General features: G+C 38.1%; 1 protein-coding gene across 2 annotated transcripts in view; it reads right to left on the minus strand.

The window, feature by feature from the left end:
• VWA8 (von Willebrand factor A domain containing 8) overlaps window positions 1-26,961 on the minus strand; it is a 442,786-nt gene that overhangs the window by 47,710 nt on the left and 368,115 nt on the right. For both annotated transcript variants that reach the window (XM_072617119.1, XM_072617120.1), the window contains 2 exons: window positions 13,934-14,042; window positions 10,541-10,697 (listed from right to left, as the gene is read on the minus strand). In XM_072617119.1, coding sequence (XP_072473220.1) covers window positions 10,541-10,697; window positions 13,934-14,042 — 266 coding nt within the window. The remainder of the gene's footprint in view (window positions 1-10,540; window positions 10,698-13,933; window positions 14,043-26,961) is intronic.

The raw sequence follows: 26,961 nt of genomic DNA on the forward strand, positions 1-26,961 counted from the left end.
TCTAATAGGAGAGACGGCAAACAAACAAATACAAGCAAAGCAAGCTATACAGAGGATAAACAGGAAAGAACGAGTAGAGAGAAGGCGCTGTGGTTGAGGAAGGCTTACTATAGAAGGTAGGATTTCAGTTGGGACTTAAAGTAAGCTAGGAAGATCAGTTGTCAAAGAGGAGCCAAAGAGTTCCAGGCATGGGGGACAGCCAGAGAGAATGCCCTGAGCCAAGAGAGGGATTGTCTTTTTCATGAAACAACCAGGAGGCCAGTGCTACTGTATTGAAGAGTATGTGTTGGGGAGTAAAGTATAAGAATTTGGAAAGGTAGGAGGCGGTTAGGTTATGAAGGTCTTTGAATGCCAAAGCATTTTGTATATGCACCTGGAGGCAACAGGAGGACATTTGAGTTTTTTGAGTAGGGGGTGACAGGATCAGAACTGCCCTTTAGGAAAACCAATTTGATGGCTGAATGGAGGCTGGACTGGAGTGGGGGGAGACTTGAGGCAGGCAGACATTTCCTTACCTTCCCTCAAGCAGGCTATTATTGTAATAGTCTGTAATAGTAATTTAAAATGGAAAGATATTTGTCATGAATTAATAAGCTCATGTGATCTGCTTGGATTGCCTAGAAGCCTGGGTCACATGTGGTGGAAGGAGCTTGCTGAAGAGGTGCAACAGGAAGACTGGAGCAGAACAGGGAGGAAGTGAGTGAGTGGGGTCAGCTCAGAGGGGAAAGAACACAGGCCAACTGACAACACTGTGATAGTTGATAGTGAGAAGGCCCTCGGTGAGGGAGAGATCTGAGAATGACTTTGCCCTCTGCTGTGATCATGTTTATTAACTTCTTGGTCACCATGCTGGATGTTACTTTCTGGTTCTGGGATCTGGCTTTCTGGTGTTTAAATAAATGCTTTTGGAGAGTCTTTTATATTTCACGATTGAGAACTGCACTGGCATATTCATAGTCACCACCAGTGCTGTGCATCTTGCCTTGGTGATACATAGTCCAGGCATGAGATGATGAGGGCCTACACTAGGGGGTAAGTCACTTTACCTCTGTCTGCTTTGGTTTCCTCCTATTAATATTACTAATGTAATGGTGATACTACCATCTTCCTCGTATGGTGGTTGTGAGGATTAAAAGGATAATATATGTAAAGTAGCATATAAAACTCAATGTTAATATGCTAATCTTAGATAATATTTTCATACAGAATAGGAGTCAGACTTATATAATTTTCTTTGTACCACCCCAGAAGAGTACAACTTACAATATTTAAGCTTTTTAATGACAGTGGGTAAACTCAGTCATCTAATCTAGTAGCTAGTATGTACGCTAGGTCTATCCAGCTCAGTTTAATTTTGTCTGGTCTAGGATGGAAAAGACCAAAAGGAGATGTCTACATGTGTGCTTGTAGGTCTCTTGGGCCAATTCCAATTACAGGGCTCTTTGGTTCTGTTCTAATCTGGTTTATTCGCTCACATGGTTATTGATGTGTCTATCTTTTCTTCTTTGACACCTTATTTTTTTCATTTTCTTCTTTCTCTTCTCCTTTTCTTTCCAGCCCTTCCTCCACTCTCCCTATTTCTTGCTCCCTTAGATACATAAATGAATCTGTGATCTCCTTGGTACAGGGACCAGTAGAGACTGTAAACTCTTCATCCATTCAAATTTTGTAGGATTCTCATCTATGTTCTTCTGTAAATTCTCCATATAGGATCCATTCAAAGTGCTAGAACCTTCCCTTAAGTTAAAAAAAATATTTTGGAGATAAAAATGTAGCAGATATGCTGTTGATCCATTGTCTTTTTTCTTGTTACATAACCAGCATATCTTTCTTGGTCATACATGTTCTTAAAAGTCTCATATCATTTCTTGTATTCAAGTCATTATTGGTGACATTATAACCTAAATACATCCATACATCCTAACATTGGGCTCAGGGCTGGGTATAATCTTTATTTTTTTTCAAGATTCCATGGTTTGCTGCCATATCACACCTCTTGAGGAAAAAAACTATATTAAACAGATAAGACTTTGTGGCAGCCTGCAGTTTAGGCCCACTGAAAATACTGTGAATTTCCCAAGTGAAACCTAGCCCAACCTTTTATTTCTATTCAATTTTGGGTCCATCTGTTAGTTCAAGTTTTCTTTATCTACTATGTCATACTGCTGTTCATTTTTCTCTTTCTCTCTTTATCTGTCTGTCTGTCTATCTATCTATCTATCTATCTATCTATCTATCTATCTATCTATCTATCACCCAGCATCTAATACAGTCTTTGGCATAAAGTAGATGATTAATAAATGCATGTTGAATAATGCGCAAAAACTTTACTGTTCCCTTTCTGTTTTGATCAAGAATACATGTGATTGTAGTGTTTGTATGGACTTTTCATAAAGATTTCTGTATATATATATGTGTGTATATATATATATATATATACACATACACACATACACATATATATATAAATATATGTACATGTATGCATATATATGTGTATCTATATCTATAGGAGTGAAAGGAGAGAGAGGGGAGTAAAGAGAGAGCGAGATCAAGAGAGCAGGCTACATCAGGCTGTGTGTTATAGTGGATAGAGTTGGTCTTGAAGCCAGGAAAACTTAGGTTCAAGTTCCATCTATGACACATACTGGCTATGTGACCACAAGCAAAGCACTTAACTTCTCAAAGCCCTAGGCATCTAGTTTTCTAAGCCTGTAAGGTACTAAGTAGGCACCAATCTGAAATGACTGAAGCCATTTCCTCATTCAGAAGTTTCCTTTACTAATAAAATCACTGCATATAAATATACACACACACATATGCATATGAGTATGTGTATAAGCATACACATGCAGATGCACACACATGCGTGTGTACATGTGTGTACATAAGTAGCATATAAACGTGTACATACACACACAAATACTAATTCAATAGCCTTCCTGACCACTGGGCTGTATGCCTAGGCAATACGTGTTTTCCATCTGTTTTGTTTTTCCAGTGTCATGGTTGGACTGTTTTCTTTTGAATAACTGTGTAATTCACTGAAGGGGCTTTGTAATGTCCTGGGGCTGCTTGATGTTAATACCCAGAGGATCTCTGAAGAAAGTTATTTTCTTGCTAGCATCTGTCATATAATTTTATATAATTTTAACATGCATCAGAGGAAAGACTGTTTGAGGTGACTATTTTAAGATGTTGTAAAATATGTTTACAAAAATGACAGTGGGATTTTATGTTTTCTATACTTCTCGGTCAGTAAATGATTGATAAGAAGTGGCCCCTTCTGGAAACACTCAGCATCTAACAATCCTTAACACTGGTGATTAATGATGGCTTGTTGATTGACCTGTGAAAGTGTGATTGTTCTCTTTCTTTTGTTTTGATCAAGACTTCATCTGATGCATATGTATACTGAAAAGGTTTGTTTGTTTTTTTAATATGAAAAAGGACACAAAATAGCTTAAAAATGTGAAATTTTCTTTGGTGGAGGTATGATTTGGTCTATGATCTTTTCTATCCTCTTTTACTCATCCATTCTTTGAGATGTCTTGAAAATAAATTCTTGAATGCCTTTGAAAATGTGTGGCTTCCAGCATGTATGAATTGTTTCAGGTCGAGTTATTGTTCCTTATTCCATATTCATAAGTGCTCTTGCTGCCTGCCACTTCAACAGGGGCTGAGGTAGCAAAAGAAAGGTCTGTTGCTGATAATAGGTAACTAGAGAAATACCAAGAGAGCTGTTTCTTTCTTTTGCTTTTATCTAAAGGTAACTGAGATGATCTTGCTTAGTTGGATCTTACGTAAAGCATATTTTTTGCCTTGATAGATTTTTGTGAAGTGATGCTGCTCATAATCTTCCATTTTTCTTTTCTGTTAAGTTTTGCTAATTAGCTTGTAGTCTAAACAGTTGTTGCCCTTGTTGTCGATGTCACTGCTTTTTGGCAAGAGGATAAAGCGTCAACACTTTGAGCAGCTTGGGCTGAAGTGCCTGTGATCACTTGCAGTATATCATCTCCTCTTCCTTCTAATTTGGCACTGACTTTGCTCTCACTGGTGAGTTGTTTGATTGCACACAGACAGCTGCTTCTGAAATGACAGCTATGCCTGTAATCAGCTACTTCCTGTTCAGATGTGGTTAATTTCACTTTGTGATACTGGACAGAGCTTGACACATTCAGTGCCTATGGATTCCACGTTATGAAGCACAAGGCTTCTAAGTATTGTACAATAGACTTTTGTCTCTTTCCTTTTTTGATCTGTAACCACAGTTTCCAACAAAATTTTCACCATTCTACTCTGGGCCTATCTTTCCACTAAAGTCGTTGAGGATTAAATATATGGCCTTATTTGGAGAATTTTTCCAAAGTCATCACAGAATTTCTTCATTTCTTTATCCTCTGTAATTAGTTTTGGTGCATAAGCTAAAATTTTTTAAAAATAAAATTTTGATATCTTTGATTTTTACATCACTCAAGTCTCCCCTTATGTTCTTCCATGCCCCATCCCAGAAAACCATCTCATATAACAAAGATTATTTTTTAAAAGAAAGAAGAAAAAGAGGAAGAGGAGAGAAAACAATCAGCAAAATCAATCAATATACCCTCTGGAATATGAAAATATATGCAGTGTTTCACACACGGACCTTCTACTTCTGCAAAGGAATCAAGGAAGGTATCTTCTCATGTCCCTTCTTTGGGGCCATGCTTGTTCTTTGTCATTTTGTAACACTTATTTAGATTATTTGATCATCCTTTCCACTGTGCCACTATGTTGCCTATTTTCTTGGTCCTTTTTACTTCACTCTTTATCAGTTCATGTGAATCTTTCCATGTTTCTCTGTAGTCATTATGTTTATAATTTCTTATAGGACAGCAATATTCCACTATGTTTATGTACCAGAATTGGTTTTATCATTCCCCAATCAATTAGCTGCAGTTATTTTCATGGTGGTTTCTTTGCTTAAGCTTCTTATTAACATTGCATGTTGAGAAGAATTTCTCTTCAAATCAAACAACTCAGAATAATTTAGCATGACCATCCACAGAGGAAAAACCAAGTGTATGTAGAATATCTACTTTTCAAATTATGAAGAAGTTAGATGGAGAACCTATAGCTTCCATCTATCAATGTGTGTGTTTGTATGCATCTCAGCACTGTGCCTAGTATGGTCTCTGACACACAGTACTGCTTGGCACTCCAAAATTACCCATCCCTACCTCTGTATTCTCTGGAAATGTTTGCTCCATGATTAACAAACTTCCTTTCATCTTAAATCCTTTCCTGTCTTACTCTTTTCATCTTCTGGCTCTTGCTGAGATCTGGATTCTCTCTGATGATCCTTACCAGATGGCTAAATCCTGGTCTAGTCTTTCCATCGCTCACAAATGTTCCACTTCCCTGTTTATGAAACTCTGAAATTCTTTGATGAGATCTCAACTTTTCACCATTCCAAATTTCCCTCCACCCCATTTTCCATCCTTGTGGTGAACTCTAGTCCCTGTAACCTTCAGGTTTTGCTCAGGCTATTGCTCATCCCCTATTTGCTGTGAATGCCTTGATCTCTTTTCCTATTGCTGATCAAAGTTCCACAGTGGAACACTACAACCATCTCCTGCTTTTGGTCCTATTCACACGCTACTGAATAGAGCTCAAGGAAATCACAAAGTCATTCTGACCAAGTCCACTGCATATACACGTTATATAATCTCAATAGGGCTTTCACTGCAAAAGACAACCTTTTATGCCTCCCACTCTCCACAGAGTATTCTAAACCTGTTCAACCCTCCTCAAGTTGTCCATGGCATCCCCTCACCCTATCCTTTCAGTTGAGCAACTCACCTCACACTCCACTGAAAAAAATCTAAGTGTATTTTCTTTCTATTCTCTTCTGATCTCACAGGGCAGCTAGGAGGCACAGTCCTGATGAGTTTAATTATCAGCTCTATGCAGATGATTGTCAGAATGATTTAGCTAGCTCTAGCTTCTTTTCTGACTGAGCTCTAGTCTCATACCACTCACTGCCTTTGGGACATCTCAAACTGGATATATCATCATCGTGTCAAACTTAACATGTCTAAAACAGAACTCTTCCTCCCAAAACCTTCTTTGCTTCCCACCTTTCTCATAACTGTTAAGGGTACCACAATTCTCCAAGTGATCCAAGCTCAAAACCTTGGAGTCATCTTTGATTTTTCTCTCAATCAGTCACCTTATTGAATATGTAATAAAGTATTATTTGTACAGTGCCTCACATAAAGTTAGCACTTAATAAATGCTTACTGACTGCTGACTGACAGTAGATGCTTAATAAATACTTGTTAACTGAATGGCAGGTTGTAAATGGACAGTGAACCAAATCCAGAATCAAGCAGAAGAGGAGAGCAAGGTAAACTGGCTTCAGGAAAAGGGAAAGTTCCTTTAAAGACCCCAAATTTCTTTCAAATACCTCTATTTCTCACTACTCACACAATTAATCTGGTTCAGACTCTCATCACCTCAAGCCTGGACTACTGTAATAGCCTGCTGGTTAGATTTCCTGTTCAAAGTTCTTATTTCCATCCATCCCTCATTCAGTTACCAAAGTGACTCTTTTAAAATGCAAAAAACCTCAATGGCTCCTTCTTACCTCCAGTATCAAAAGCAAAATTCTGTGTGAGATTTAAAGCCCCTCACAATCTGGATCCTTCCTATCTTTCTAGTCCTTTCAAACTTTACTCCTTTTTATATTCTCTACGAATTAGCAATCTGTATTCTTGCCGTTCGCTGCATAAGACACTCTATTTCTTGCCTGAATGCCTTTTTTACTAGACATCTCCATACCTAAAGTGTTCAACCTCCTCAGCTACTCCTGCTGAATCCCCTGGCTTCCTTCAAGACTCAGCTCAAATCTCATTTTCTGCAGGAGGTCTTTCCTGGTTTCCTTTACCCTTTCTCCCCTCTTTTCACCTCACCTCCAACTGCTAGTGCCTTCTCTCTGAGTTCCATTTATACTGTATACATGCTGTATGTATAGAGTTGTTTGTATGTTGCCTCTCCTATTAGAATGTGAGCTCCTTGAGAGCAGGGACCATGTTTTTTTCATTTTTCTGTATTCCTAGTGATTAGCACAGTGCCTCACATAAAATTAGCACTTAATAAATGCTTATTGACTGCTGACTGACAGTAGATGCTTAATAAATGCTTGTTAATTTAATGGTAGACTGCAAATGGACAAAGAATCCAGAATTAAACAAGAAAAGAAGAGAAAGGAAAACTGACTTCAGAAAAAGGGAAGATTCCTTTAAAGACTCCAAACTTCTTGAACCAAATGCTCACCTTTTTAATAGAACTATTCTGCTGGTGTCATACGGCCATAAGTCATGGAACTTTAGCCTCTGAAGAATTAAAAGTTACTGAGAAGGATCTAGAGAGACATTTATGTGAATGTGTGCATGTGCATGTTTCTCTGGCAGGCTGCCACATAGAATAAAAGAACAAAGAAGAATCAGAAGAGAAGGTGTCATCCACAAAAAGCAGAGAGGCTGGCATGTGGTATTGGTGAAGGCCAAGAGAAGGACAGTTTGTGTATCCCACAGGTAACTTCATGACATGAGGAGAAAAGGAGGAAGGTGCTCAGCATGTGGTAAGCACATGGGAGACGTGATCAAGACTGGGAAGGGCAACCAGGGAGGAGCTGGGTCTCAACATCCAAAGTGATGATTTTGCAAAATAATTCGAGTATTTCTTAGAACCACAAAATCAGAGTTGGAAGGGACATTAGGGGACATCTAGTGCAACCATATTCAATAGTTTTCTGTTCATTGTTATTAATTTGGAGGGTGATGGAATGTTTTCTTCTCTCTAAAAACTTTTCTAAATTGAGTTAAACTCCCTCTCCCCCTAACAAAACTGAGGCAGTCTACTCTTTATTTTTCTCCTAGTGGGTAAGTGGCCAGAAAGGTTTCTCATCCTTGCTTTATAAAAAAGAATGAGTTTGTATATCTGGCCCCAACTACTCTGCAAAGGTACCTCCCACATCTTCTATTATTCCCACAGTAAACCACAGCATACTCAGCTTTCTAGCAAATTAAGCATATCTGCCTATCTCTACCTATAATGCGTTTGTCCTTCGTAACCGAAGAAGATCATGTCATTAGAGAAATAATGACATGACTTGCACTTGACTTTGTTTTGAGTGAGGGAGGGCTGTGCAGGTCACCAGCCTCACTTCTCCTCCAGAGCCATCTGAATCCAGTGACCAGATATTCTTCAAGATGACTGGAGATGACCCAGGATGGCAATTGGGGTTAAGTGACTTGCCTAAGGTCACACAGCTAGTCAGTGTCAAGTGTATGAGGTGAGATTTGAACTCAGGTCCTCCTGACTCCTGCACTGATGCTCTATCCACTGCACCACCTAGCTGCCCTCTACCTACACTAATCCCTAACCAGAAAACTACTGGTGAATTTTATTAAGCCCATCAAAACAGACTATTTAGTAGAAATGAGGGATGGAGAGATAAATGAGGGCTAGTTTCTAATACTTTTTAAAATTGCTGAATGCCTTTTCTAAGCTGAGAGTTAAAAAATGAAACAGTATTTTAATAATAACAATATCATGGATTTCTGTAACCCTTTTCTTCTAAAGGGCTTTAAATGCATTCATCTTGAAAATACCACTTAAGTCATGTCTAGGAACTCAGGCACGGAGAGGTTAAATTATGAAGGTATAACATGAATAAGAGGCAAAGCTAAGGCCAGCATTCTGGCCTCTTGACTCTCGTTCTGTCTAATGACTGGTGGAGGGTTACTGGAGCTACAGCCTTTCCTGAGGGATTGGCAAGAGGGGTATGCACGTATGTCCCTATTGTTCTTTGCTATTTATTTACAGGATGTATAAGCACATAATGCCAGATGTCCAGAGTGGGAGGAATTCACTAATTCTTGCCTACTTGAATACGTTCCACTTTGAATGTGCACAAACCCTTCAAATGTGCTACAAATAAGGGAAATTGCTGCCCAAACCACCTGCAAAGTATCCAGTTCCAGTATTTCCTGGGGGAGAAATTGTTTTACATTTTTCATTTTGGTGGAAAAGTTAATTTGGTATTGTAGTTAAAGCATGAAAATTAACCTTACGAGATAGAAAGAGAACTAGTGGTTAAATGAATGACATGGTAGATAGAGAGCAGGCCTTGGAGTAAGGAAGACCTGGATCTGCCCTATGCTGGCTACGTGATCCTGGTCACTTCTCCCTGGCATCATCCTGAAAAGATACATTTTAGAGCAGTTGCAGATCTGCATTGGAAGAGGGAGTTTCCTCCCCGAGGACTTCCCTAAACTGATGAAATCACAGGTTGGTTTAAAATAAAGTTGGCTCTCAATTGCCAAGCAAGGTCATTTTCTCTCAGTGTGGGCCTCCCTCTCCAGCCAAGCTTGTTGCCTTCTGCTTCTAGACACAGGCACACACAGACAGTGAGCCTGGCATCCCGGGCATCCTGGCCCTCTGGCCCACATTCTACACACATCTTTGCTTCTCAGATACATCCTCTACACTGTGCCCAGTCAGTCTCCTTCCTGCTTCCATAGACACAGCGTTTATTCCCCTCTCTGGGTCTTTGCTCATGTTGTTCTCCCTACTTGGAGTGCCCTCCTTCCCTTTGACCTCATTCCTAGCTGTCTTCCAAAGCCTGCCTCAACTCTCAGGTCCCCCCAAAAGTCTTTCCTGACTGCTCTAGCTTATGCTCATATCTCTGCCTTCCTTGAATTGGCACTTAGAGTTAGTGCCAAACAACTTAGCACCGAATTTACTGCTAGTTTTTTTTTGAATGTTCATTTACTTCTCTAACCAGGCTGTGAGCTCTTAGAAGGTAGGGTCAGGTTTCCTAATTTTTTGGCATTTCCCATACAGTGCTGAGTTCAGGGAATACTTATTCATTGTTTAATGAGAGGCAGCCCATTACAATGGGAAGTACTGGATTCAGAAAACTTAGGTTATCTGCTTTTTATCTGTAGATCTCTGAGAAACTCATCTGCAATCTCAGACCCTCAGGGAGCTGAGTTTTCCTCATCTCACAAATGAAGGTGTCGAACTAGATAGTGTCTGATGTCTGGTCTAGCTTTAGGTCCTATGCCTGTTTCTGATAACAGCCTGTGTGTGGCAGGCAGTGCAAGGGAACAGTCCTCATTTTACTAATGAGGAAACTGAGGCTCAGTTTCCTGCTGCTTATGTTTAAAAAGTAAGTGCTGATTCAGGAGATGAACTGTGGGTTCCTGGTTCTTTCCCTTTGCTTCTACTATTCAGTAATCTATATTCTTTTCTTTGTGTGGGGCATTATAAGGGCACACAGACTGCAGAGAATGCTGACTTCAGACACACCCACAGGGCAGGTTGGGAAGCTGGGCTTTTCAGTTTCTTTGTTAAAGTGCCACATGGAACAGTTTGTCAGGTAGACTGGTAGTGCCATTATTGCACTCATGGTATTCCAAAACAATGAATGCTATCTTCTGCTACGCAAGAAACAGGACATTTCTACTGTGTATAAGGATTGACTAAGAACCTTTGCTGAAAAGCCTTCTGGCCCATCTCTCTTGCAGCCCTCTTCACATCTTCAGGGATGGCATCTTTCTCTGTTTGAGATATCTGGTACACATTATGGCCAGCATCCAACCGGTATGGTCCCCCTTTGCCACCTAGACCAGCAGTGTCTCTGCCCCCTGGAGAAAAAACATGGAAATCAGGATGATAAGTTTGCTTTTGCCCCAGACAAAAAGTTATCTGCCCCTTCAAAAATTTGTATCACACTTTAAAAATATACCTCACACTTTAAAAATATACCAATATAGTTAATATAAATAAATGAAATTAAAATATAAGGTAACTAAATATAAGTTAACTAAATATAATCAAACATAATTATATTTTTGGACTCGGATTTCCAACTCTTTTCTATCTCTCCCAATCCTATCTTTTAAGGTCCATGAAGTCTTCCTTACCCATACTTCTCTATATTTCAAAAGCATTTAATTTCTACACACCTGGCCCTCACATGCTGTCCTGTGCAAATGGTTAACTTTTCATCTGTATATCTCTCATGTCCCCAACTACGCTGTTAGCTTACTGAAGGCAGGACTACTGCTTTTTACTTTCTGTATCCTTTTTTAGCACTGGGATCAAACTTGAATAGAAACAGATTCCTGCTGCTTGTCACATACTGACTCTGGAAGTCACAAATAAACGTTAGCTATGATGTACTGAGTTTTTATTTATTTTGTTCAATATTTCTCAATTACACTTTAATCTGGTTCCCAGGTTTCCTGTGCGACCTCCATGTGTTTTGAACATAATGGCACTCCTCTAGCTATGGTTCCTCATCTGTGGGCTTTGGGCTTCAAAGATCCATGAATCCATAAATAAGGAAACATACTTTTGTAGACTAAACACATAACAAGTCATGCATATTTGCACTGACAATAATGATAGCGAGCTAATATCTGTTTTAAGTATTGCAAAATATTTTATATTTGCTCTTATCTGATCCTCACAATAACCCTGAAGTAGAAGCAACTATTATGCCCATTTTATAGATGAAGAAACTGAGATTCAGAGAGGTTAAATGACCACACAGGGTCACATATTTTGTTCAAGTGCAGGAAGATTCCACTGTGATTAATAAAATTCAAATTAGTTTAAAGGTGAAAAACAAAGAAATCCAAACACTCAAAAAATACTTGGCAGATATTTCCTTATTCCTCTTTACAATACTTTGCATTATGTAATATAGAGAATATTTCCATTATATCATAAGAGAAAAAAATTGATGAAGAAAGGTCTTAACCTGACTTTTCTAGGTCACAGGTCATCCAATAGCAAAGCTAGGTCTCCTGACTCAGTCTATACCATCATCCACAAGATAAACATATTTAGTATATTACTAATTTTAAAATTTTTCTCCCAACACACCTGCATAATCACTTTATTATTATTATATAAAAACTAACAAACTTCAGGGAAATGTCTAAAGGGCTTTTTTTTTCACTCACACACCCACATAATACTTTGAATCTAAGAATCATAGAATCTCAGGGTTAGAAGGGACCTCAGTTCAATTTCTACTGAACAAGACTCACTTCTGCACTGTCTCCAAGCAATATGGTCCTCTAACTTCTGTTTGAAGACGTGCTCCAACAAGGGATCCCTCCTCTACAGGGAAATCCATCACACTTGTGGGGGGCTCTGTTAGGAATGTTCCCAATTTGTCTCTGTGCAACTTCTAAACCCTGATGCCAGTTTGCTTTTAGGGACTATGCAAAACTTCCACATGACAGTCCATCAAATATCTAAAGGCAGGTACAATCTAAGCTCTTTCTTCTATAGGATAAATGCCCCCAGTTCCTGAGGGAGTCCAATGTTTAAAGGACTACAGTACACTATAATCCCCTCTCTTGTAAGTGAAGGTGTTTAAAGACTTTGCTCTACTCTGCCTTTCAGTCTCTGTCTCTTGAAATGTTTTTCTTCCCAAAAATAATTTATTCACATGTATGATAAGATGATGAATGAGACTGGGCTTATCTCTGTGACTGGTGAAAGGATCCATAGCTATTTTGAGGATGCTATGACAGAGGGTTTAGATGCGGGTCACAGGATACATTGGAAACATCAATATCTCCTGGTGGCAGGGGCAGGGATGAGATGAGTAATTTTTCTGTGACCTCTGACTCACGGAGTTTTGGGTGGAGAGCATAACACAACCAGTTCTCTATTTCCCTTGACAGCAAGTACAAATGTCCAAATTTCTCACTCTCTGGAAATGTAGACTCCTTCAGGGCAGGGATTGTTACTTTTTGTTTATACATACACTTTGAAGGCAGAAAATGGGCCTTCATAAATGCCTATTGCACTGAACTGAGCGTTGGGTGCTCTTCTATTATAAGTAAAGGCAGTAAGCACAGGAGATTAGTCCAAAAAAGCTGGGCCTAAGCAGGGGAGGGGCTATAGCAATGAAAAAGAAACTGAAGAGTTTGTTAGGCAAGAGGTGAGGTCAAGTCAGAAGATTCCTGGTGAGAAGAATGACAGAAGAGAAAAACAGAGATTGAAGGAAAGAAGGTTTGTTAGAGCTGAGAGTCCCTACAAAAATATAGACTTGCTCATCCCTCACCCTGCCCCCCTGCCCACGTAGTAGAACTGGAGGCCTCAGAAATGAACAGCTCTCAATAAAGTTGAGAAGCTAGAACTGCTGTGGTAAAGTAGCTTGATTTTGGGAAACCTACATCTGCTCTACTCTCTTCTACAATGCATTCCATGTGGATTAAGTCTTGTCAATTTGACACTAATTTTCAGATTAAAGTACATTTCTAAAAATATCCCAGCTTTACAGCTGAAATTTCACAAACAGACAGAGTAAGCATGATATCCTCAGGCCTGTTAGTTAGCACACTGTCCCAAGGTAGAGGCTCATTTCCTCTAAAGACATCTAAGGCTAGAAGCAGTGTTCACTTGACTAAGGGGAGGTGAAGGATGAATGAAGCACTCACATTCCTCACAGACTGTGATAAGATCAGACAGTAAGCATACATTCTGGCTGCATTACTGAGGCAGAGCAGATGCAACTACTGCAGCTGCCACAGAGGAAGAAGGAAGACAGTTGTGATGGGGAACAATGGACTGGCAAGGCAGCAGAGAGGAAGGAATGGGCCAAGAGCCATCAAATTCAAGCTCGGGCCTTCATTCTTCCCTCACCTGGGCAATAGAGAAACTCTATAGACCTCTGGCCCTCTGCCACAACTAAAAAGAGCCTAGGGGCAAGAAGAATGACAGTATAGTCAACTTTTATGTTATATGAAGCTAGACAATGAATTCCAGTCTTTGAATAGTCATGAGATTTTACATGGGATTATACAGAATTTATAGAATGCACGTATTAGGATGTCTCCCCAGAGTAGTGAATACTAACCTGTTCCGCCAGCCCAAGTATTGCCTCCTACATGGGGCTGATTGTCGGGGTCCTCTTTTCCATGTTTGGGGGAGCTCACATCTTTGTTGCTATCTCTGTTGATGGTTACCTAAAAAAAAAAATCAAAGGACTGAGACATTATTAATGTTCTTTGGTTCAATAACAGCAATTGAATGTCAGGGAAAAAAGCATTCCCTCAATGTCCAACTACTGTATAGAGTTAGAAACTCCTCAGGCCACAGGATGTAATAGATATTTTCTACAGTATTATTGACTTTCATGTTATTTTAAAATTTTCATTTTATTTTTTAATTAGCAAGTATTTGGTTTTTTCTCTACCACTCTGTTCAATTAAAAAAAAGACAAGAAAAACACAAACTTGCAACGAGTATACATAATCAAGCAAAACAAATTCCCACATTGTCCATGTCCAAAACTGTATATCTATCTCATTCTGCATTTTGAATCTATCACCTCTCTGTTAGTAGGTGGGAAACAGTTCAACACCGGCCCTCTGAAATTATAGGTAGTCACTGTATCAATCAGTAAGTCTTTAAAAGTTTTTATCTTTGCAATGTTGTTATTTTATTTATTTATTTATTTTATTATTTTTTAATGTTTAACAATCACTGCCACACAATTGAGATTTTATCCCCCCCACACTTACCCCCCACTACCCCCCTCCCTCCCCACGACTGCATACAATTCTGTATGGGTTCTACATATACTTTCCTACTGAGTATATTTTCCAATGTTGATATTTTAATAAATGGTTCTCCTAGTTCTTTGTTCATTTCATCCGGCATAGGTTCATACAAGTTTCCCAAAGTTTCTCTGAAACCATCCCTTTCATAATTATGTCTTATGGAACAATAACATTTCACTACATTTGCATAAATAATTTGTTCAGCCATTCCCCAGTTGATGCCTTCCCCTTAGTTTTTAGTTCTTTGCCACAACAAAAAGAACTGCTATAAAGATTTTTGCATACCTCATTCTTTTTCAGCTTTCTTTGATCTCTTTAAAGTACAGGTCCAAAGGTTTGCAGAGTTTAGTGACTTTTGGGGCATAGCTTCAGATTGCTTTCCAGAATAGCTGGACCAATTTATGGCTCCACCAAGAGTGCATCAAAGTGCCTGCTTACCTGAAGTCCTTCCAACAGTTGCCATTTTCCATTTTTGTCATCTTTATCAATCTAATGAGTATAACGTAGGACCTCTTCAGAATTGTTTTAATTTGCATTTCTTTAATTAATTAATGATTCAGAACATTTTTTCATATGGTTATTGATAGCCTAGATTTTTTATTCCTTTGAGAAAAGCCTGTTCATATCTTTTGATCTGACCATTTATTAGCTGGGAAATCAGCTTTCATGTTCCATTTAATTTGGAAGAACATCAAAGAATCAAATGATGGAAACAAAAGTGAAACAAACACTGACTGTATAATAATAATACGCTGTCAACTCAGATAACTGTATCATGAATTACTCATAAAGAGAATACATGAACCTATATGGAAAGCAGGCATTTTTCATACAATTTAAAAGCAGTTTTGTTCAAATGTTGTTTCTCCTTCTACATCTCCAAAGGCAGCTTGTTTATCTCCTACTGTCTCCTCTTCTGCTTCCTTAATATGGTTGTTCCCTAATGGTCTCTCTCTGATCCTCTTCTCTTTAGTCTATACGGACACTACTTTGGCAATTTCATTCGCTCTCACGGTTCCAATTACCACCTTCTATGCAAATAACTCCCAAATCTACATCTCTAATTCTTACATCTTTTATGTCTTTCAGATCCACATTTCCAAATGCTTCTACAAACATGCCTCCACCAGCATCACAAACTCATCATGTCCAAAATGGAACTTGTCATTTTCCTTCCAAAGCTATTTCTACTTTTTATTTGACTCCCTCCATCTATAGTTGCACCATGTGCCAGTCTTGTTCATAACCCTGGGATTATCTTTGGTTTTGCTCTTTCTCTTCTTTTCAAATCCATACCTGTCACCAAATGTTATGGATTTTACCTCTATATCTCTCACATTTGTCTCCTTTTTTATTTCCAATGCCATCACCCCATCATAAGCTCTCTTTGACACTTGCTTATACAACTATCTAAACTCTTTATAAGACTTCCCAACCTCAGGAATATTTGAATTAAAATTCCATTACTTACTATCTGTTTGACCCTAGGCAAGTCACTTAACCTCTGGTGCCTTAGTTTCCTCAACTGTAAAATGGAAATGATAATATAGCACATACCTTCCAGGGTTGACATGAAGATTAAATAATAAAAGTTTTATAAAGTGCTTTGTAAATCTTAAATTGTTATATAAATACTAGTTCTTATTTTCACTTATACACTAACATGCAATGTTTGGTACAGGGATGAAAAATTTCCACAAAGGGAGAAAATTTGAAGTCTTTGAAACAAATTGGGTTCTTATAACTAGATGTATAGCCCACTTCTCTTATATTCAGATAAATACACTTTGTAATTTATGGTCATGTAAACAGATAATATATAATTTATTGAGCTTTCCTGACAACAATGTCTATGGCACTGGCAAGTTGCTGCCAGAATTTATATAATTATTCACGGTTCTGTCATACTTCTGTGGTCTGGAATTAACCACAGATAAGATTTCTACATAAACACTCTGCTTTTGAAAACTGTCACAGGAAAGGTGAAAATTAATCCCTTCCCCCATGCACCTTTTAAAGACTGTCAGAGGTCTGTCTACCAGTGAAGCAATGTTTCTGATGAGTAAAATACATCTATTGTGGAACACCTGGCAGCTTTTCTGTAACAAACAAACACTCAAAACTTTCATTCCCAAATGCTTGCAGCTCCTTTCATATAGATCAGGTAAATCAGTGTCTCATTGTCCACTGCACCAGGATAACAAAAGAAATCACTTCCAGAGCTCTGGTCTGTCTACAACAGCCAGGCTGCTTCATTGTCAGGCATTGCTCTGAGGTCTGCTGTATCTTGTATTTATTTGTTACCTTTCAAATTCAGCACTTTTCCCACCCTAAGTCCAAAGTCAAGAAAAAAAAAAGGAATAGTCTGATGTTGGAATTCAATTTTGATCTGTCCATTATGAAAAAAAATTAATGAATAAAGTTTGTCTATGAAGCAATGGGACGTTTTTTTAAACATATAGAATATTATTACTCTTAAATTAGCCACATTTTGGAGATTATATATATTATGGTGAATTTATCATTGCTTAAAAATATTTTTGGAATATCTCTAAGACCTACTGCACATTCTTTAAAACATTTTCAGTGGAAGCAAAATGATGGGCAAAATCTTCTCCTTTCCAAGGGCACCACCATCTCTTTAGTTGCCCAGGTTTACAACCCTGGAGTTACCCTCAACTCCTCCCTGTCTGTCACTCCACACTGACTCCACCTCCATAGTTTCTCTTGCCTCTCTTCTTTTCTCTCCACTCCTATGGTCGTCACGCTTGCGCAGGCCCTCACTTCCCTCTGCTTCACTAGTGTTGCTTCATTATTCTTCCTGTCTCGTACCAAACAGACATTCTGAAAGCATAGGTATGACCATATTACTTCTCCTGCTCATTAAGTTACTATGGCTCCCTATTGCTTCTAAGATCAAATAAAAAAGTCTTTGTTTGGCATCAAGTCATTCACAATGGTTCCAGCTGACCTTTCCACATTATTATTCCTCTTCATGCACTCTATGGTCTAAACAAATTTGCTCCCCTCTTATTCCTTACACATGGTATTCCATCCTCCTTGGCTGGGCATTTATTTGCACCAGTCGTCCCTCAGGCATGATCCCTTTTGATCTCTACCCCTCCTTCAAAGTTCATTTTAAGTAGTAGACCTTTCGCAAACTCCACAGTAGTCAGTGACTACCTTCCCTCAAAAATTACCTTGTATTGATTTTGTATATATTTTCTATTACCTTTTACCTACATAAATGGTGTTTCCCATGATAGAACGTAAGTCTAAGTTTAGACGGCAGAAACTTTTACTTTTGTCTGTCTACTGTCCATGCCCAGTGAGTAACATCAGTAATATGCTATTTTGCCAGATTAGTTTAGGAATTACAGTGAACAAAAATATGGCCCCTCAATTCCTTTTAAACTATGGGGTTTACTGATAGCATATGATAGCATAAAATGGTGGTACATTTGAATGAAAAAAAGATACTGAGACATTTTCTCTGATTCCTTGCCACCCTGATTCTCAATCACATTCTGGCCTTGAGAAATGAAACTGGGTACGGATGTCGGCAACTCAGAAATTTGCCCTGTCTAGGACTATAGGTTGATTTGGAAAGGTTCAAAGTCATTAGGACCAATACTGTCATATTCAGGTAACTAAAGACAAGCAGGCTGAAATCGTTTAAAAATGCATCCACCTAGAATAAGCAGATCCAAGGTACCTTTGAATACATCAATCATGTATTCAAGGGTTGGTAGAATTCCTCTGATATGAGGGACTGAACTTATGGGATCAACAGTCATTCTCAATGTTTTTGTCTACATGTCCCTCCCCACTCCTTTCTCCCAAGAGGTCTGGGCTAATCAGCCTGAAGTCATTACTTAAACTGGTTTTTCTCTAAGTATGAATTCTATGTTTGTTTCTTTCTTTGTGTCTTTCTTTCTTCCTTCCCTTTTTCTTCTTTTCTCTCTCTCTCTTTCTGTGCCACTCTCTCTCTCTTTCTCCCCACTCAGAAAACAAATCCAAAAGGGTTCCAAAAATGTTTTAAGCAACAACTTATTTGAAGAACAATACTCATTTAGATGTATAAGTCTGGGTATGTTTATTTAAAAAAAAAAAAAGTAGACTCACACCTGAAAAGAATGATGTCTAATGTTTTCACTTTTTCTAACAAGAAGTAGTTATGTTGACTGGACATATTTCACTAAACCCACTTAAAATAGAAGTCTGTTAAGTCTGACAACTAAAAATGATAATAGGGAGTTGGATATAAATGACTATTCATTGTTTATAAAAATAATAAACAGTAACATCAAATCTTAAAGCAGACGCTCTATTTATATTGCTCTCAAGTAATGCTACTGAAAATGTCTGGCCACCTGTGCCTGCCCTGTTAGGAGTCAGGATACAAACTATGTGAAATTTCTGGACAAAATGAAAAGGACAAGTCCTCTGCTATCTGCATTCCATGCAGGGCCATCTCTCTGAGACATGGCCCCACTGGCACTACCACCGACATGAAAGCCAAACATCAACTCCTGATTTGGTGACTAAAAATATCTTAAATTTAGCAAAAACTTGACAAAAGCACACAAAAATTAATTCCAAGAATATTTTCATTTAATGCAAAACACTTCTCAGGCTCCTTCCTCTTACCCCAATTTCCTCAAACATCAATACCAACACACCAAAAAACAAATATTTTAGGCGGTTTTCCCTCTTGTGGCATTTTATGAATTCAATTATCCTCCCTCAGGGGAGTATAATGCATTCTTCTAAATGGCTGGAAAGAATATATTTGCCAAAGGGCTTTTATACCCACTTCAGCACATATCTTGCATAAAATGACAGTGATTCATAAAAGGTTCAAGGAAGGACTGACATTGGAACCAACACCAGGAAAATGTTTTAAATAATTTGCATAAGCATGCTTGAAGGGACAGAAGCGTTCTGTACAATGCTACTGATTATTCAGAAAACGATAAGTTTTTTTGAGTTGCCATATAAATTTGGGGAGAAGCACTTCGGGCTCATATCCTGAGAGTGGTTGGTCCCATCAGGAAAGAGATCAAGAAAGCTATTCCTGGTACAGAAGTGTAAAACTGCTGTATTCACTTAAAGGGATCAAAGAAGTTCTTCAAATCAGGGACAATCTTGAATTCAAAAACCTTTTAGACTCACATGATGTCACACGCCAAGACTCTAACTGTGCTTCCCAGAGCAGGCCCACATTCACTTCCTTCTGGGTGAAGTGTGGTGTATACTGAACATTTGTTGCTTACTTCTCAATGAATTCAAATGGAAAAAATATAGATCTTGTAAATTACAGTTCATAAAAATTTCCCCTTATAATGAGACAGGATAGAAGAATAGAAGGCAACAGAGAGAGCAGAGGACTGACTGAATCCCTGGAATTCCAGTCAGTGGTTCAAATAACTACAGGCTTCACCTCAATCAAATTCAGGATTCATCAAGATGACATGCAAGATTCTGGATGTAATCCTGATGGCTGAGTCAGGTCATGGGGTATTAGTAACACAAATGTATCGCTACTCATCCGGCTGTATCCAGCTGGATGCTTGGTGCATCCAGTCTTAAGACAGCTGGGCATTGTGAGTCATTGCCTAGCTGAAGAACACTGCTTTCACCAAGAGAAAAAAAATGCTTTGACCCTTTTTTCACTCAGAAATTGCCACTAAGAACTACCCACATATATGTTTTCCTGACAATGATGACTCTGTGAGGTAAGTAGTTCAAGTGTTATTATCCTCTTTTTACAGATAAAGAGACCTGGGAGCTGAGAGGTTACATGATTTTCCTGGGATAACATAACTAGAAAGTATGGGAGGTAGGATTTCAACTCAGAGCTCCTACCTATAAGTCCAGATCTCTGTCAGCTATGCTAAATTGCTAAAATAAGATCAACAAGGGAATTCTGTTTGTTCATATCAACCAATTCTGATTACTTTCTTGAGTGGCAAGGAATTGTGTTCTGAACATTTCTTGTTCTAGAAGACTTAAACTTTTATAAAACTAACACTATTATTACTACTACGACTATGTAAGGTCATGTGTACAGTTTGTTTGGCCACAGTATCTACATTCATTTTTGACAGTCTATTTTGGTGTGGGCAAACTGTTTAATGGATTTTTGAGCACTACCTTTTCATTTATTTATCCCTATATTGTCATAAGACATTAAAGATGAATGAGAACCTAAGAAAATAAGACAGAGGGAAATATACAGTTAGTGATGATAACTGTGAATGTGAACAGGATGAGCAGAGAGCCCGGTGGGTTAGGAATCAGAATCCAACAGTATGTTGTTGATAAGGAGATATACTCAAAAGAGAAAGACCTTCAGTTAAAACAAAGAACTGGAATAGAATCCAATATACTTCAGCTAAAGTAAAAATGGCAGAGACAGAAATCAGGATCTCAGAAAAAACAAAAGCAATTAAGGAGATAACCAGGGATACCACATTGTGCTAAAAGGGATCACAGGCAATGAAGTAATATCAAAAATTTTTACAGCAAGGTTTTCTGATAAAGACTTCATTTCTCAAATATAGACAAAGTATAGAACTGAGTCAAATTTATAAAAATAAGAGCCATTCCCCAACTGATAAATGGTCAAAGGATATAAACAGGCACTATTCAAAAGCAAAAATCAAAGTGCTATATAGTCAGATGAAAAAATGCTCTAAATCATTATTGATTAGAGAAATGCAAATTAAAATAACTCGCAAGTACCACCTCATACCTGTTAGAAATGACAAATGCTGGGGAAGATGAGGGAAAATAGATGCACTAATAAACTGCTGGTAGAGTAGTAGTGAATTGGTCAAAACATTCTAGAGAACAATTTGGAACTCAGCCCAAAGGGCTATAAAACTGTGCATACCCTTTGATCCAGCAATGCCACTACTAGGTCTATATCTCAAAGCGATCATAAATAAGAGAAGAAGGCCTACATGTACAAAAATATTTACAGCAGCTCTTTTTGTGGTGGCAAAGAACTGGAAATTGAGGGGATGGCCATCAGCATGGGAATGGTTGAAAAGTTGTGGTATATGATTGTGATGGAATACTAATATGCTATAACAAATGATGAGGGGGGTGATTTCAGAAAAAAAAACATGACAAAAACTATATGAACTGATGCAAAATGATGTCAGAAGAACTGGGAGGTCACTGTGCACAGTAACAGCAATGTTAAAATGATGATTAGCTGTGAAAGATTTGGCAATTCTGATCAATACAACAATCCAAAACAATTACAAAGGACTCATGATAAAAAAAATGCTATCCAACATCAGAGAACTGATGAACTATGAATGCAAATGGAAATATAATTTTATCATTTATGTCACTATATGCAAAAAGACCACTGAAGATTAAAATTAGAACTTGAGATACATCCCTTCTTCAGTTTTAGAGAGATCCTCAATCACTGTAGGAAGATGAATTTTCTATACCTGAGTAAAATGATCTCAAAGGGTCACAGAAAGGCAGATAAGAGTTCCCTATGAAGTGGCATCACGGGTCCTATAGGTATAGTGACACCTCAAAGGACAAATCCCTGGGAATGCAACTATATTGCTTTGAGTTGTTAAATTCAGTTCGCCTTCTCAGCTGGCACCCTGCTTAATCTTTCTGTCAGACACACAGTAGGAGCTTAATACATTTTTGATGACTGATTGACTGGCTATCCCCTTTCCACCTGGATATTCTCTATGGATATATATATATATATATATATATATATATATATATATATATATATATATATATATATATATATATATATATATATATATATATAAATGTGTGTGTGTATATGTATATGTATCCTCTTTCCACCTGGATATTCTCTATGGAGATATATATATATATATATATACACATACACACACACACACACACACTCACACACACACACATACACATATATACACACACATATATATGTATATATGTATATGTGTACATCTATCTATCTATATACATATGGTACATGTTTCTCTGGATTTTCAGCTGCCCGCTAGACATCTATTTCCATCTGAATGATACTTCAGATAATAATCAGAGTACCACTGACACTTCAAACTCAGTCTTATGTGAACTGATTTCATCATCATCTTTCCCCAAAAACCTGATCCTATTTTTCTTAAAACCTTAGTCATCTTCCCTCTTCCTGATCTCACATACGCAACACTATGCATAACACATACGCAGTACTAAGTCTTCTTCAAACATGCTCTAATTACTGGACACCTGGAATTAGCATATATTAACTTAAGATGGATACTAGGACATAGTTATATTTCTGAGGTGTTAGACTCAATATCCTTCCCTCTCCCCAAGATTCCCAGATGCAAACAGATGTTTAGAGCCCATCTGATGTGGTTTCATCAGTATTTGACTTGATTTTCATTGAAGCATAGTCCCTTATACCAACTCTAGAATATATCATGATGATTACTGTATTATTTCATTCTCCGAAATTGTTTTCTGAAAAAGAAATGAATCTGGCCTATCTGTTGCTTTTATTGCTTAACCATATTTGTTATGGGTGAAGATAAAATGAGGGGTTATGAGATATGACAATGAATCAAAGAAAATATAATAATAATTCATGGGATGATATTATCCTCTTTAATACTACATTATCAAGGCACTACAATATATACACTGGCTGATAAAATCAGGAGATAAAGGATTTTGACAAGCTCGACTTCTCATTTCGTGGTTCTTCCAATAAATGTAGGCATCCTACATGTATAGAGCAGATGTTCACTATATACATACACATGTGTATATGTATACGTATATACAAACATACTGTATATATTATATACCTATACATATTAAATAAATGAATTCATACTGACTTGCTCTGTATGTAGGAACACCTATACATTCCACTACGTTACCTGGTTGAGACTTTCCCAAGCTCTTCTCTCCTTCTCTCCTGATTGTATAAGGTAGATGTCAATTCTTTAATTACCTCAAATCTACCTCCTAGACTGATCAAATCCAAATGCCCTACTTAAAAATCCATTGGAATACAGAGCATATTAGCTCCTGGCCCTTATCTAGTCCCCTGCTTCTATTCCCCCTTCCCTACTCCCTGCTCAGGTTGTTACTACAATCACATTCCATCTCCTGTTCCTGAGTTTCTGCCTATATTCCGGGATCTCTTTCATTGGCCCTGATGCTAGCTCACAGACCTTCCACTGGTTCACCACCTTGGGTTCTGTCCTGGTGACCTATGGTGAAACCAACAGTATCTTCTGAATGATTGTGAGGAACATTATAATGTGACTGAATGACTCATACTACCTTTTCACTCTATTCAGAGTGTTCATATTTCACATGATTTCTTTCCAAATACTCTGTTTCAGCCACACTGGAATATGAGCTGTTTGCTGATCTCCTGCTATATTCTTCTGTCCAGTTCTATGCATCTGAGCAGCCTACTCCTCCCCTCCTCCCCACTCTAAACCCATGCCTGGAATGCCCTGGTTCCACAGCTCCACCACATGAAAACTCTTTGTTCCTTCCTAAGTCCAGCATAAGTGCCACTTTTTCCATGAAGATTCTGCTGCTTTATGTTCTTTTTCTTCCCAGACTTTCCTAGTGTTCAGGATCTCTTTTACCACAATCACATTTTAGCTTTGATCATTCTTGTCTGTACACATACTCCATGCCTCCTCCACCCCCCAGCTCCTCTCCCATTTGAATGTAAGCTCCTTGAGAACAGGTTTGGTGTGATTTCTCATCTACATGTACCCAGAGTACAGTAAATACCTAATAAATCTTGTGAAATGGAAGGGAATTATATCTTTTTACATTTTTTACTCAAAGTTAAGCACAAAAACCAAAGAACAATTTTTGGAACATCTGGTTTTACGACTTTGGGAATATGGAACACAATAAACTGGAATGAAGAGAATGTTAAAAATTATATAATCACAAACAAGTGTTCAAGAGAAACCAAACACTGTTATCATCGTGTGTGGGTATGTGTCAAAAGCACTTGTTAAAATGCACAAATAACTGGAAGGATAACAGCAGCTAGGTCTGGAAACGTGTCCCCTCTGCTGCCTTCACATGTTATGCTAGCACATTCAGCATTTCAAATATTCAAACAATTACAATTGCTAATTAAATACAGAGACAGCACATTTGGAGCCTTATACATCCTATCCAGCTTGTTTTAGACTTTTAGCTTTCCCTCAAAGGTTAAAATTGAATGGTCCAGGAAATTAATGGGAAATAAACCTACTCCTGTATTCACAGGTGTCCTGAAAGAAATGCTAGCTGCACACGGACAAGCTCATGCACTGGAGCTGCAGCGCACACTCGCTGCTTCTGAGAGGGGCCCCGTGGGTGAAGGGGCTACACCCTTGAGCTGTCATCATTACTGAAGACAAGAGACCTTCCTAAGCATTGCACTTTTCCAGCCAGTTAAACTGAACGTTGCTCTTTAGCTGTTAAAAATGACTTTTTTTATTACAAAACCAGTCTTTGGCCAGCTATGTTAATCATAGCTGCAAAAAGGGAGACAGATCATTATTAATACCATTCGACATGATTCTCAGCACCACGATGATCTGAGACAATCCGTAAGGATTTATGATGACAAATGCTACCCACCTCTAGAGAAGGAGATTGAAGCATGCTTTGCTTACTTTATTTTTCTTGGTTTCTTTGGGTTTTTTTTTTTTTTGTTGCTGCTCTGTGTTTTCTTTAGCAACATGGCTAATATTGAAGAATGTTTTACATGACTGAACATGTATAATCTGTAGCAAATTGCTTGCCTTCTCAAGGAGGGAAGAGGAGGAGGAGGTAGAAAATTTATAACTCAAAATTTTAAAAAATAAATGTCAAAAATTATTTTTGCATGTAATTGAAAATTAAAAAAAAAAATTCACCATTAGAAGAAGCAAAAGATAATGGAGTCTGAGTGTGAGCTGGTTCTAAATATGCTGAGAGAATTCAGCATAGCTATGTAAAGAGAAATATCCCAACCAGTAAAGTAGTGTCACTACTGACATTCAAAGTATGTCTTTGGTGTAGTTACTATATAAAGTATATTAAACAGACATGATTTGTTGGCTCTCAAAGAGCAAAGAGTATTCTTTCCAGCTGGAATTCTAGCAAGGTTGAAAGGACAGTTGCTTGTGTAATTCGAGGAGCTGGGTTCAGATCCTGTCTTTCACACTTATTGCCCTCTATCTGTCCAGCGTAACCTCCCTGAGCCTCAGTTTTCCTCATCTGCTGAATGAAAGGGTTGGATTAGCCTCCAAGGTCCATTTTGGATCAATAAAACCATGAACTTTAAGGTAAGGAAAAAGTATTTTAAAAAGTTTTTTGATTTGGCTATAATAACAAATTTTTGGAAATGTGTACTTTAATTTTATCAAGTTGTTCCCAGACATACTTTATACGTACATGAGCAACATACTGTTGCCCTGGGCAACATAAGCAGTGAGTACTGAGCTTGCAGTCTGGAGCAGCATGACATGGAAGCCAAAAAAGATAATGACAACTTGTTAACAGAAGCAAAGGATCCAAAACAAGGGAAGGAACTGTCCTGCCATGGTCTGTCCTCATCTGATCACCTCTTGAGTCCTAAAATCGGCTTGGGCATGGTCAGGGACCAGCTCAAGTGTGGCTGGGAAAGTGAATCAGGATAATGAGCCTGGAGAAGAGGAGGCTTAGGGAGAATGAGGTAGGGATTCTAGTCCCAGGAGACAAAATCAAGACTAAAAGTGCAAGGTACATGGAGATAGATTTCATCTCAATAAGGAAATTAAACCAACAGACAGACAGACAAAAAACTTTCCATTGATTAGGTATGCCTAGCAACATAAATTGTTAGGACAATGTATTGAATGAAGATGGTAGTTTCTAAGCAGAAGATTGATAAGCGCTTGTTTTAAGGATTTTTTTAGAATGAACTTTGTGCTTTAGTGAAGGCTGGATTATCTAAACCCTCTCAGTCCTCAAGTGCAGCCCTTTCACAGAACAAATCTCCTTCACAAAAGGATTTGTTCTATAAAACTTGGACTCAGTCAAAAGGCCTAGAGGGTCACATGTGGCCTCAAGGCTGCAAGTTTCCTATCCCTGGTCTAAACTCTGAGGGTCTTCAATTTTATGTTTTTATGAAGAAACTATGGTGACTAAGCACACATAGGTAGAAGTTACTACTATATTCAAATAAAACTTACATCAAAGCTAATGCTATATGACAATTAGGCATAAGTGGTAAACAATTCACAGAAATGACTATAATTAGTATTATTCTTACTGTGCCAAA

Source organism: Notamacropus eugenii, chromosome 6 (assembly GCF_028372415.1).
Source record: "Notamacropus eugenii isolate mMacEug1 chromosome 6, mMacEug1.pri_v2, whole genome shotgun sequence".
Lineage (NCBI taxonomy): Eukaryota > Metazoa > Chordata > Mammalia > Diprotodontia > Macropodidae > Notamacropus > Notamacropus eugenii.